We start from the raw sequence: 14,727 nt of genomic DNA, 5'->3' as shown, positions 1-14,727 counted from the left end.
CGGAAGATGTTGTAGTAGAAACTTCTGCTCCTTTGTTTGGCATACCTTTGGTGAGTGTTTACATCTTAATTTCACCAGTCCGGGTGCTGGGTTAGATAGACCTGTGTGGATTCTCATTTCTCTATATTTGGCAATGAAGTTTTCAAAGTACTTTCTTGACAAGGTTTTTTGTTAAAACATGCTTTTTCATCTTTTCAGTTTTGCAGATGTAGAAAGTGAGCAAAACATATAGGTTTAGGAGTAATTTATTAGTTAAGATCATACAGTGGCTGTATTTTTTTCTTGTTTAACCCTTAGAACCTGTACATTATAGAACCCAGCTTCATTTCAAGTATTTTAACTGGTTTTTTGTTTGTTTAATTTTCTGTTCACAGGCATTTCTGTTGCCAATATGTGAAGCAGCTGCCATGAGGAAGGTGGTAAAGGTCTATCAGGAATGGATTCAGCAAGAAGACAAGCCTTTATTTATGAAAGAACCTGAAGAAGTAATGCAGTGCACAACTGCAGATTGTGATGAAAATGTTGTTGACCACAATTCATCAGAGAAAGCAAAAGAAAGAGAAGAGGTAAAATATTGTTGGTTAATATTTGTGCATCTTTCTGATATGCTACTAGACCAAGAAGTGACCTCAACGGATTATGTGATTTAATTTGATGTCAGAGCATCTATTGGGGAAAATCAATGGTAATTAATAATTAAGCAGTGCATGAATGGGCTACCAATTAGATCCATTATCTGTAGATTTTGAATGTGGTTAGTACGATTTCAGTGTTTGCATAGTTTTATGAGTTATTTTCAGGATGACAGTTGTACAGTGTGCCCAGCTTCAGCTGTGTAAAAGATACATATAAATAAAAGGATGAGGAAAATAGTAGTTGTTTCATCAGATACTTTAAAATAATTGCTACAAATGTCTTAAAATATGGTTAAGATGCATCTTAAACATGTCTGACATTGTTTATTATTTAATATTTATTATATCCTTTATCCTTTAATATAAAACCAAAATACCTGTCATACAAATGTATGGGCTTTTAAGAAAAAATATTTTTCAGGAAAAAGGGGTACACTCCAGTCATGTTAGAAACTCAAACTGGGCAAGAAATGGCTGTTATGAAGACACTTTGCATAAAATGTCCGAAATTGATACTGAGGAGCAAAATGTACGAGCTGGAGTGCAGTCTGTATTGCAGGTATGAAGCAGTCTTGATATCTAATTTTCATCCTAATAATAAAGCTCTTGTTATCAGTGCATAAAGAGGGGAATATAACGCAGTAGTCCTCCAAGGGGTTCCCAGGCTGCTTCTAAGCATCTCTAAATTTAAAAAAAATATTTTAGGTTTAGGCAGTATGGTGATAGTGTTAGAATAATGGCATTGGTCCACAATGTCTTAATTGTCCTTAAGTAGGGAAACGTATACACATGTGTTGGATAACACAGTAAGAAGATTGTTTCTGTTTTGCATCAGGACAGGCATTCTGCTCTCCATCATATCACAAAAAAAATAGTTCGCATTTGAATTCCATATCTTCAAATTATTCTATGATTTGCTTAGAGAGTGCTTAGAAACTTTTAAGCTATTAGTCACCAAACACAAGACATCTGAACTGGTGGTTTTCCTAATTTGAATAGGTTTTTTTCTCATCTTTATCTGAATTATAGATTGGATGAGTACATAAGTGTTTGAAAATTTTAATCATAAAATTTTAAACCACAGCTCTGTACTTCAGTGATACTGTGTTCACTTCTGGGCACCTCAATACAAGAAAGACACTGTGGTTCTGGATCATGTCCAAAGAAGGGCAACAAAGCTGGTGAAGGGCCTGGAGAACATGCCTGATGAGGAGCAGCTGAGGGAACTGGGGTTGTTTAGCCTGAAGATGAGGAAGGTGAGGGGAGACCTTATCACCCTCTACAGCTACCTATAAGGAGGTTGTAGAAAGGTGGGGGTCAGTCTCTTCTCCCAGGTAACAAGAGAAAGGACAAGAGGAAGTCACCTCAGATTTCACCAGGGGATGTTTATGTTAAAGAGTAGGAAAGACCTCTTTACCAAAAGGGTTCTCAAGCATTGGGATGGGCTGCTCAGGGAGGTGGTGGAGTCCCCATCCCTAGAGGCCTTTAAAAGTTGTGAAGATGAGGTAGTTAGGGACATGGTTTAGTGCTGGACTTGGTAGTGTTAGGTTAATGGTTGGACTCAATTATCTTAAAGGTCTTTTCCAACTGAAATGATTCTGTGATTCTGTGATATCTTTAAGGAATGGGACAGTTGCAGAAGTTCCCTAATAGAAGCTTTCTGAATGCTTCTACGAAATTTGGCAGGGTAGATATTGTGTTCATTTCAAATGTTCAGCAAAACACTTCACTGAAGTTGAGAATGTAGAAAATGAGGCATGTATAATTTGAGGGTCTTTGAAATGCACATATAAAGGTCATATAAAATATGTGCATTTTATGTATAATAATTGTATGCACATAGATTCATATAGGTATGTGTATGACTCTAGTCTCCATACTATTCTTTTATCCAGAAGGAAATTGATTCTGAAGAAAATAAATTGAATCAGCTTGAATGATTTCCTCAATAGGGTTTCCTGTTGTGCTGTACAGTTATACGTGGAAGTAAACTTTGTAAAGGAAATCACTTTTAAATTTAAATATGTTGATTCCATAAAATTCAAAATTTGAGCTTCATAACCTCTGCATACAATGACTATTTGGAATATGAAGCATTTCCAAGAAAAGAAACAGCAAAGTATTTTGATCTGTTTGCAATGTATTACTAAGTTTACACAGCTGAGAATGTCTGTGAGATTCTGCATGTTGAGGTTTTTCAAACAAAGGTTCAGTTGACCAGCAAATATCTTTTTTTTTGGCCTGGAACAGAGACAAGGCATCATTCTAACGTAGTACCCTGCCTGAATTTGAGAGGTTTCCTGACCTGGAACCACATTGACTTTTTCCTGTGAATCCAGAATCCAAGACTTCTGTCTTGAGTTTTCTTCCCATTTAATTCTTACGTAGACTTATTTCTAGGCATTTAGAGTTGGGTACATTTATTAATTGTGGCTAATGAATGTAAAGCTGTGTTCTGATAGTTTTGAATTAGTAAGATCCAAAGCTCTCAGTAGAAGGAAATTGCAGCTATAGAACCAATGATTACCTGCACATATGACAAAGGAAGACAAAAAATAATTGGAAATCTAGGACTCATTGTGATTCAGACACTTCCTAAACTTGAAAATGTAACAGCACTTCCATAGCAGCTCCTGTAACTCTTGTAGTGTCCTTGCCTACTTTGTTTTCAACATTTTAATTCTGAAAGCCCTAATTCAATTCACTGTCCACAGAAGGCAACCACTTTGGAGAAGGTATCCTGTTTCCTACTTTTGATAAGCCTTACCGATCACAGTGGGATGAACACTTTAGTTTTCCATATCATAATACAGACTTTGCCATGCTGAAGCACACATTGTGTACCAGGACTGCATCAGGTAGTTTAGCATATGTTATGCTAGTTGCTGGCTTACAGGTAGAACTTTTGTGCAGTGGACTTCTTTAATGGGACATTTTTTTCCATCATATTATAGTAATTGTATTGAGTAGTTCATTGTACCACATGTCTGTGAGAGTAAAAATACAGAAATATGTTTTTAGAAAAAAATCTATGGAAAAAAAATCCATCTTATTGTTGCTTTATCATCATATCAAGCTAAGTTATACTTAAGTACATACTTCTGAGTGCATATGTGGCCTTTTCTGTTAGTCATTGATTTTCTCTTCCTAGTTATTATCAATTGAGTTGCTGAAAACATCAAAGTGCTTCAAGCTCATACCATCCACTCTTTTCTACTTACAGGTTTTTATAATAAATTCTTCAAATATATTCTTTCTTGAACCTGCAAATGAAATTAAAGCTCTGCTGGATGAACACACTGATATGTGTAAACGCATTCTTAACATCTACCGTCACATGGTAGTCCAAGTGACTATGGACAAGAAGACATGGTAAAATGCTAATGCATTTATCTTAGATTATTGTTTCACAAAATAAATGGTATACATAGTAGTAAACACAGTAGAGTGGTATTGACTATCTGAACTGGTTTCTGTAAAACAGTAAATACATGTGTTTTAGCAGCACAGACTGCTTATGCAGGGGAAGAACTTTACCTGCTCTGTTAAAGCCAGTAGTAAGCACCTGGCTAGTTTGAGGCAGCTTAGCCCTCAGTACATAAAAGAAGCTGGGATATACAGACTGTGATTAAGGAGCTACTGATGACTTTTTTCCAGAGCATTTTGCTCATGTATCAAAGTGCTAAAATATGAAAACATACATGAAGCTTCACAGCCTCATTTAAAAACAAGCAAAAATCCTCCAGCATGGATAACTATTATAATCACATGTGGGTTGCTCTTGGTCTGTAACTGTGTACAGGAGTCTGTGTACTGTTTGACTCTTTTTGTTCCTTTCCAGTCCTTAAGCTGTCTAGCAGGTACAAGGGACCCCACTTTCAAATTAATTTCTGTTATTTACCCCTCTCCTTCAAATAGCTCTTCTAATGAAAAGAAGCAGTAGCAAGTGGATTTCAAATGGCTGATTTATTCCATTTTAATTTAATTTACATTCAATCTGTCACTAGTATTTCCTGAACTCTGGGTAAGCAGAGTTGCCATTACATGTTGTATGAAGCTCATTTTCTCTTATGAGGAAATAAGGTGTTAGTTCAGGGCTAGCCAATGGGAAATTTTGGAATAATAATAGAAAGCAAATTCCACTAGATTTGTATTTTCTTCCACAGTTTCACGTCACTGTAAAGTGATTCTAGACTGTGATGGCAGAGACTATGCTACACAAAATAATTGATGAAATATGTTAACGATAACGTAACATTGCCAAAACCTGTTGTTCATACAAAAAGGTAGTAAAAGCTCAGACTGGAAATGTAATTAAAATTTTGCCTGTAATTTCAGGCCATTGAAGGTGATAGCACTTGAATGACCAGGCAGAAGATGTTAGAGGGTGACAGGGATTCCTCACTCTCAAGTGTGAAAAGAATAGAGTAATTCTTTCGCAAGAACCAAGTTAGGCTGTTTGTAATCACTGTGTCCTGTTTGGGAAGTGTTTGAGCAAATCAAATTCAGTTATTATCTTTAAAAGTATCCTAGTGTATACAGAGGTATAACAAAATGGCGACTCTAAGTTTAATGTTATTTTACAGGGAACAGATGCTACTTGTGCTGCTCAGGGTTACCGAATCTGTGCTGAAAATACCACCCCAAACTTTCTTGCAGTATCAAGGAAGAAAAAACTCCACATTAGCTGGAAGACTTGCAGGACCTCTTTTCCAGGCAATTAAACATAAATTCACTTTTGGGTGGTTTATAATCCTAAATCATTGATCATGTTAACCAGATAACATGAATGGTGTTAGTTAAAAGAACTGACTACATTTGTTACTTGCTGTCTTATATTAAATGACACCCTGACAATGTTTTTTGGGGTACTGTGAAATTAAAAATTTGGTGTCCTTCAGTTCAGTTGGCATAACTGGCAACGTTTGCAGTTCTAGACTGCTTCCATTGCAATATTAGCTCAAGTCAGCACAGAATCTTCTGTGCTATACATGCCTAACCAACTGACTTTTTTAGTCCTTACAGTAAGCTGTAGCAGATCCTTTCAAAGTTTATTGTTTCAGAATGATGTTGTGGTGGCTTTTCTGTAAACAGGATCTGTAAACTCTCCAGATTCTTTAGTGGGCAACAAAAGGTTGCAAAAGCTACGAATGTGATGAGAACTAATTGAGACAGTACTACAAAACTCTTTGGCAAAACTTGTAAGGTACTGAAAGATATTTCATGAGTCAAACCAGTAGTTCCTGTATCTAAGTCAGAAGCCCACGCTAACATAACACTTGATAATTCATGAGAAGTCTGTGAGTACCACTAAGGGCAGGTAAGGACCACACAGAAATTTCTGTGGCAGTTAGAAGCTTCATTTTAAGCAGTAACGTTTGAATGTTGTCACCTTATGTTCGGAGCCAAACTTTTCTCACTTTATTCTTTTAGACTCTTATAGTAGCTTGGATCAAAGCAAATCTAAATGTGTACATCTCTCGAGAACTTTGGGATGACTTGCTGTCTGTAATGTCATCACTGACATATTGGGAAGAGCTGGCCACTGAGTGGTCACTGACAATGGAGACACTAACTAAAGTATTAGCTAGAAACCTGTATAGCCTGGACCTCAGTGACCTGCCATTGGATAAATTGAGTGAGCAGAAGCAGAAAAAACACAAAGGCAAAGGTAAGACAACTCTGGATACGTATAATTTGAATTTGAGCTGGGGTAATGAGTTGTTTGGCACAGCATAGTTCTGATCTAGCCTTATTACTATACCTATTTAGGCATCCCTATCACCTGAAACAACACAGTTTTTTTAAGATAAGGCTGCTTTGTAGAACCACTACAAAATCCTCACATTACAACTCAGTCCTGCAGATAGGCACATACAGAATGTAGTTCTCAAAGGTGTGTTGAATTTCATGTGAAATGTTACATTGTAGTCGGTTTTGTATTTCTCTTTTTATCAAACCAATTAAATAGTTGAGTCCCAATTGTGACTTCTTGAAAATAACAAAGATTGCACATGTGGGAAAAATTAACTAGCCAGCAAGTAGGTATTGAAATCCAATGGATGTTGTTTAAAGATGAAATGCAAGGTGAGCATAGTTTTGTTTGGGTACTAATTCATTACCAAGCCATGATGAAGATGGGTTCTATCAAAGTGACATTGTTGCACTCTTTAAGAGAAAGGATGCTTTTTAATAATCCATATGAAGGGTACCAGGTTTTAAACTGATTCTTAAGATCAGACAGAAAATACTCTGTAGGACATAATATGGGGAGAGGATGTGGCTACTTGCTTATAATGATACAGTTCTGGAATTGGTAAGGGACGGGAAGTCTGCCCTCTTGGAAAGACGGTTGGATTGGGAGTTGCAAAACCTGGATTCTCTTCCCAGAACAGAGACTGCCTTTCTATAGGTGACCAAGAGCAATCACTTCTGTCTTTGTTTCCACTTCTCTAAAACATGGTTAAAGATACTGTTCTCCTCTTTGAAAGTGCTTTGAGATCTAATAGTGAGAGGCAAGATTATATTTAGGGTGAGTAACAAGGATGGAACAAAAGTCTAATTTTAAATCTGCTTTTTAATCTGTACTCTGATTGATGTGGTTCTTCAGTCAAACCTGAGGGAAGGTACTTCCTACTGATACCTTAGGGTTTGTCAGTGAGGAGTAATCTGTGTGGATTCCCTCTCTCTAAAAGGATGTTCTTGTAGGCTGTTTTTGCTAAGAACATTTCAGATGCTTCCAAATTTCTCATCTTGGGCAGAGGCATTATTCATAATATTGTTTTGTTCTTCTGATGTGTGACAACTGGACAAAAATACTTTTCTCTGTACTTGGCCTTGAGAGGTTGTTCCAGACCATGCATTTTTGTTTTCCTATGCCCTACAGCTTACTTTTTCTTGTGAAAGACACAGTTTTTTGAAAAAAAAAAAGTTTAAATATAGGCTTAAAAAATATTGAATCATCTATGTCACCCATACAGAGACACATGAGAATTGTTTGTTAGCCTTTGGTAACAGAGTTCCAGAGAAAGACTTTATTGTTAGATGTGAGTTGCAGAGTTAAGTCCAGCTTTGGAAGTAATAAATATTAAAATTATGTGAAATTTCTTTGGCCCTGTTCATTTGTTAATAATAATGAACATGATATACTAGGGCTCACTTTCCAAGATGACCATTAAATGATTGTAACCATTTATCAGGTATAATTTTGGATTATATGAGTTCGGTGTGGATCAGGAAATACAATGTAAATATTCTTTAGTTCACTTTTTTTTACATACAGTTGTTTTAGATAGCTCCTCATATGAGCTTTAATCACTTATGTCAAATCTGAATTTGTTCCACCTTTTCTTAAGCTTAGTATAGTACTTTTCTGCAAATTTTCAAAGAGCCTTGTTCTCTGCACCCATCATGCTATATTTTGCTTTTGCATTTCATGTTAAAGTATTTTATCGCTTTTATTTCACGTTCCTCAAATGTCATGAAATTATTTGGGAAAAAACCCACAATTTTAATGGTCTACGATTCAATAAGGCATGAGTTAACAAGTGATAGGACAAGAGGAAATGGCCTCAAGTTGCATCAGGTGGGGCTTAGGTTGGATATTAGGAAAAACTTCCTCACCAAAAGGGTTCTCAAGAATTGGAAAAGGCTGCCCAGGGACATGGTGGAGTCCTCATTGCCAGAGGTATTTAAAAATTGTGTGAGGTCCTTAGGGATGTAGTTTAGTGCTGGACTTGATGGTGGTAGGTTAATGGTTGGACTCTATGATCTAAAAGGTCTTTTTCAACCAAAATGATTCTATGATTCTGTGATTTTGTGTGTCTTGTCTGATAGGAACAGCAAAGGAAAAATTTCTACTTTTAGAAATGGAAAACATTTTCTCAGGCTACAACTCTTGTAAACCCAGCTTTGTGTGGATTTGCACTTGATTGTTCAAAAAAGAAAACCACAGTAGTTTAATAGCACCAGCATTTCTGAAAATAGTTTTAATATCCTTCAGTGTTAGTGTTGGCTGAATGGGTTTATGTGTTTAAAAACCAGTAATAAGCTTTTTAGCTTTTGAAATTGTGCTTGCTTTAATAACATAATTTCTTCTGTCCAGCTTTAAAGAACACAACTACAAATATCTGGTGATACCAAAATGCAAGTGAATAGATTTGCAGGTCTGTTTTTGCAGGAGTTGGGCATGAATTCCCAAAATCTTCCGTCGATAAGTCCTTTTCTAGAGGCTGGAGTCGTGATCAGCCTGGACAAGCACCAATGAGGCAACGCAGTGCTACCACCACTGGCTCTCCAGGAACAGAAAAAGCAAGAAGCATAGTACGGCAGAAAACAGTTGGTACGTATCTGTAAAAGCTAATAAAAGTGATATTTGAGAAAGGGTAAGGAACTAATAGCTGACTTTCCTAGCAGCAGGGATAACTTTTCCACAAAAGTGTACTACCCATAATAATTAGTTAAATGTGTAAATTATGCAACCTTTTGTGCTTTGAGGGTAGCTAAATAGCCTGTGCTTACTAGAATTACAGTTACTGCAAATGGAAGTAATGCAGCTGAAGTACAAATTTGCAATGAGTTTGATCACATGCTTAATTCGGAAGAATAATGCTGTTGTACATATATGAAAGAGAAAAAAGCTGGAATGGTTTGAGCAGTGGTATGGATAAGTGGAAAACAGAAGGCTTTTAAAGCGTGTATTTTTCAGAAACCATGCACAAAATAGGTTGAGTATTTTCCAGCGGTGCAAAGACAAGCATGAGAGATACGTATATGTCTGCATAGTTTATAAAATGTGTTGTCTTTTAATATAACCTGGATCTTGTGTTACTGAAAGATTGGCACAGATGTTTGCAGTTCTCCATTTCTGAAGTTGTCGTATTTCTCAACTTCACTGCTTGCAGCAGATACTCTTTCCTGTGTTAGAAATGAGTGATGCTAAACAGTGCTCTAGCTGGATAGCTCAAAAGAAGACTCATTTATGTCTGTGTCATAGAATATGTTAAAATGAACTGGATGACAGATTTCTTTACACTTTTGTCTCATCTTGCTGATCTCAGTGCTATCCCTGATGTGAAGAAAAATTTTGCTGATTTTACAGTTTATTTAAAAGAATCACCTTTTAAGGAATATCTCTTTTACTGTCTCTGTAGTAGTAGTGTCTTTGGTCAATGTGTGTTGTTGCTTCACTGATACTTCATATTGACAGTTGAATATGTAATTGTGTCAGCTTTTCAGAAGTTAACATTTGCTCTCTCTTTCCACAAATATTTTCTTTTACGTCACAGAGGTTGTTTAGACAAAATTTTTTTCTGAATATTCTTTAAAATTCTCCACTTAAAAAAAATTTGTTTTCTCATTAGGCTTTTGTTGGTGTGGAAGAGTTAATTGTTCTATAAGCAGTGCAGACACATGAGAAAATGAAGTCACTACTCCAAAATTTCGTGTCTTTTTCATGCATTCAAGTGCTACACAGTTTTTCATGTATCTCATGCTGACAGCACTGACTAAAGTTTTCTTTACAGATCACAGATACTTTAAATGTGATTTCTGTTCCACTGTAGTCTGTGATTAACTGTTGCAATGGTTTTCTTTTAAGTCTTTATTTCAATCTTTATTGTCTTAACAAGGTAAAACTCTGGTTAAAATTCTCCTTCCTAAATAGCTCATATTTCAGCTATTCTGTCAGAAGGTTATGTGGTTTGGTCAGCTTATTAATGGTTTTGTTTTGCTGATATTTGGAAGATGGCTATTTATATGTTAGCCCTAAAATCACTGAAATTTATCCTAATCACGGTATATATTGACTCGGTTAACAGCAAACTAATCTGATTTTAGTTTCACTGTACTTTATTTCCCATGGTTTTGTTTCTTTCCTCCCAATTATCTTACATATTTGATATTAATAAGCCACATTTGTATTACTGTAACCAATTAAAATTTCAGCTCTGTTAATATTGTAAAATACCATTTGTGGACAAGCATCACAACAGTGGTAGGATGATTTTGAAAGATACAAAGCACAAAAAGAGTTGCCATAGCCAGAATCCTAAACTCTTAAATTTTTAAAAATGTTAATGAAAAATATGTTGCAAAAGCGTGTGTCTTAACTGTCTGCAAACAGTTGCTTGTTATTGTCTCTCAGGTCTGCTGAGTGAGCTGTTTGGATGCTTTTTAATCTGTAAATTCCAGTTAACACAGGGTCACATAAAAAAACCCTAGTTTATATTCGCAATAATTAAAATGTGGTATAGAACATTTTGCTGGTCAGATCTTCTCATTCAGTTTAACATTAGCTCCACAAGCTAAGTCTGGAATTGAGTCAGACCTCAGATATGTTGCATGATACCTGATATGTAGTATGTTTCCTTTGGCTGTGAGTAATGTACTCTTTATACTTGAGTAGGGGGGATGTGCATGTTGAATTCTTTATGGTAAGAGAAAGCTGGGTTTTCCTCATCTGTTTTATGTTGTACACACTCTGTGTACATCTGTGCATCTCTTTTTTGAGCCATCCTCATGCCAGCACACATTTATTGCTGCACCAAATTTGTGTGTCTGTGTGTGTTACTCAAATAAAAATCACAGCTTTTCTGATATGCAGTGTGTACATTTTTAGCCTGAACTTATGTAAAGTAATTTTTTGAAAGGGGCCTTTAAACATGATATGCATATGGGTTGAAAAATCTTCTGTAAGGCTTTTTTTAACAGAATTTGTGGATTAGGCAGCAGATTCTAGTCCTATAAAAATACCAGATTAGAAGAATTTATTATTGTTCTGATTTTGTCTGTAGACAGCAATGGAAGGCTATGAACTGTCAAATATCTAGTTCACATTCTGATATTAAATCTTCCACTACTTAACTACTTAACTGAATATGACACATCTGATTTTATATGTGTATATATATTATTTTATTTTATAAGATGTGTCTAAAAAAATTATTCACTGAGATCACATTTTCCTTTTACAGCATCTCAAAGTTAATTTTACTTTCAATAATAATACACTGCAATTTTTCCTCCAGAAGTGTTTGGAAAACTTCCACTTTCCAAACTGTAAATAGGTTGTTCTGCCCACTCCCTTGCTCATATCAGTGTGGAATAGATCCAGTCAAATTACAAGGATGTTTTATGTTAAGATTTGTAATCAACACATTACCCGGTCTCAAAAGCTTGGATTATTTAGCATCATAGAATTGTTTAGGTTGGAAAAGACCCTTCAGATTTACTATGTAGCTTGTTATTTTTTTTTCATTTTAAGGTGTACAATGATGAATGCAATGCATCTAACTATCACTTTATCCTGACTTTTATTATTCTATCTCTTGAACGAAGAGATGTTAAAGCCTTAAACATAATTGCCTTTTTTTAAGAAAAAAAAAAAATTGGTTTCTCTCTTATAAACTAAGTTTAATACAAAATGGCTGCAGTCTTAAAACGTCTGTCTTCCTGAATTTTTTTTTTCAAGTTAATGTTGACTCCTCTTAAGTTGTGCTGCATTTGTGAAATGTGTTTTCTGCTCTATGTACGTTTTCCTACCCAAGTTACCTGCATGTTGCTGTTAGGGACAATTCTTTACCCTGGCTTAGAAGTGTGATGTGCTCAACTTTCACTGTACTCCATTCATGTACTTCTGACTCCCATACAGATCAGGAGCACTAAGATTCTTAGTCTATAATCCATGTTGTTTTGAAACAATATGTAAAAACTTTCAAAGACTGATTAAATATTGTGTTGACAATGCTTCTGTAAGATGCACTGAAGTTTATCAGCAGCTATTTTAAAACAAGTGATTGAATTTGCAGCAGTTTGAAAAGGAAGCTGCTTCAAACAATGAGTATTGCTTTTTTTGAAGAACTTCAAGTGTACTTTGAGACTGAATGCAGTATCGGTCCTTGCGATGTCTTACTCTGACAAGGGAAAACAAATGTCCTAAAGATTGATTTCAAATCTACTAGAAAAGCTGCAGATAGAACCTTGATCCTGATGCCACAATTCTTATGTGTGTTTTCATTCTGTAGGACTGTTGGCAGGATGTGGGATATGAAAAGGCGAATTAGGACCAGTTTAGCAAGATTTATCCAGTATAAATTAAAAGCCAGATCCTATGAATAAGAAACAACTTAATGCTTTTTGTTGTCAAACCATTTCACTTCGGTCACTTCATTTTTAATGTGGAACTATAACAAGTTGTATTGCAAATTTCTCCACACAGAACTGGTCATTTTCTCCTTATGCTTTTGAATCTCTTTTGGAGAATCATGAATTCAAGAGTATGGGTATGTTTAAAATTCAGAGATGCTTTTTCAGGAGTAAACCAAAGGAAACTAGAAAAATACAAATGTAGTGTAAGTTGCTTTTTCTGTTAAAAATTTTCAAGTTCGGAGTGCTTGTGGAGTGACTTTAAGTTTGATTTTTCAACCCTGATGCAATGGGAAAACAAGTGTTAATTAGTTTCTTGATTTTGAATGCAAAATCTCTGTAATTGTCACAATAAAGGCATTGTTACTGCTTTACATAAAAGTTAAAAACTCAAAATGTCTTATGTGTCCACTGATTTTTTTCTTTCTTACAGCTCTGCCAATATCTGCCGTGCTGAAATGTTTTAATTTTTGAATTTTCTTCCTTTTTATCTTTGTTTTCTCTGTTGCTGCTTTTTCTGTGACACAAGCCTTTCATTATAGTCACTCTTCTTTTTTCCTTCCCCACTTCTTTTCTTTTCCTTTTTAAAGCCATGAGAAGCCGATCCATTGGTGAATGTGCTCTGCCATCGGCCTATATACGCAGTGCTAAAAGTGCTCCTGTTCTGATCCATACTTCCAAACCCTTCTTGCCTGATATTGTTCTCACTCCCCTTTCTGATGAGCTTTCAGGTAGTGCCACCTCTGCTAATTTCTGCACCCCCTTTATCACTTTTTTAAACCTTCTGCTTTCAAATTCTGCTAGATCATTAAATTTTTCAAAGTAAAAATACTTGGGGGATGGGGGGAGAGGGGAAGAGATTAAGGATGAATATTTAATGTAAAATGTCATGCTATTTTGCAATTCATTCTGGAACTGTTAGAAGTTAGTGCTGTGCCAATGTTTGCTGTCATAAAAGTGAAAATCAGAGAAATCTCTTGTTTTTCAATTTGTTGGTAAGCAGTAATATAGCATCTGTCTAGCAGAGAGTACAAGTAATCAAAAGTTTTTATTTGTGATGAGTGAGGGAGGGAAAGGAAGAACATGATTTTACTTAGACCATTTGCATCTTTCTGCATAATTTTTTTAATTCAGTGTCATAGGTGTTGTGTGGAGAGCCAGGGTAATGATATACTTTAGCTCCCAGAAAAAAAAATATCTGAAGTATATGGTATCGTATAATACACTTTACAGTATACCTGCTTTCCATTAATATATAAAAACATTTTAAAAGCTATACAGTTTTGAATTCTGAAGTGTTGTCTCTTGGCGCTGTTTTTCAAGTGATCCATTTTTTTACAGAGTTGTAGTTTTCCTCAACACTGTTTAGTCCAGCAGGCTGGTTGGCTAGAATTTTGACAGTAGCTTTCTTTGGATCATTTTCTTTGAACAGATAGGCCAAACAATTAGAATTAGCACAGGTTTTAAAAATTAATGCATGAAAGTTTACAGATAATGCTCTTCTTAGTAGCTGTGCTCCAGCTATTACGTAAGTGTAAATTAGTAGCATGTTAAGGCTGACAATCATATTATGTCTTTGACTCAATGACAAAACAAAACCAAAACCAAACCAAAACAAAAAAAATGCACAATGGGAGTGCTATATATATAGTCAAAACTATGTACAAATATGAGGACTTAATGGCAGTAATTTTTTTTGTGGAAGGTATGCTCTTTTATTTTTTTCTATTCTGTCTCTCCTTCCTGCCTTTGTTACCCAAGAAGTATCAAGAACTGGATTTTCATGATTGTATTTTGTTATGTGTGCAACATTAAGTCTTCTTACTGTGAAACAGAAACTTTGTGCATTAGTATTCAATCTGAAAACATAAATGAAGAACCAGGAAAATTTGAAGAACCCACTCTAGAGAGACCAGACTTTCACAAATATAAAGTATTTTAAAGCAAA

The 14,727-nt window shown here is 35.4% G+C and overlaps 1 protein-coding gene across 1 annotated transcript in view; it reads left to right on the top strand.

The window, feature by feature from the left end:
• RALGAPA1 (Ral GTPase activating protein, alpha subunit 1 (catalytic)) overlaps window positions 1–14,727 on the top strand; it is a gene marked incomplete at its 3' end in the record, with an annotated part of 57,558 nt that overhangs the window by 18,163 nt on the left and 24,668 nt on the right. Inside the window, exons 11-17 of the mRNA XM_008936715.1 lie at window positions 375–566; window positions 1,057–1,194; window positions 3,859–4,007; window positions 5,222–5,351; window positions 6,069–6,306; window positions 8,815–8,976; window positions 13,370–13,510. Coding sequence (XP_008934963.1) covers window positions 375–566; window positions 1,057–1,194; window positions 3,859–4,007; window positions 5,222–5,351; window positions 6,069–6,306; window positions 8,815–8,976; window positions 13,370–13,510 — 1,150 coding nt within the window. The remainder of the gene's footprint in view (window positions 1–374; window positions 567–1,056; window positions 1,195–3,858; window positions 4,008–5,221; window positions 5,352–6,068; window positions 6,307–8,814; window positions 8,977–13,369; window positions 13,511–14,727) is intronic.

This window comes from Merops nubicus, unplaced genomic scaffold (genome assembly GCF_000691845.1).
Source record: "Merops nubicus isolate BGI_N331 unplaced genomic scaffold, ASM69184v1 scaffold35343, whole genome shotgun sequence".
Classification (NCBI taxonomy): domain Eukaryota; kingdom Metazoa; phylum Chordata; class Aves; order Coraciiformes; family Meropidae; genus Merops; species Merops nubicus.
The sequence above is the reverse complement of the archived record's forward strand: the minus strand, read 5'-3'. Positions and strand labels throughout refer to the sequence as shown.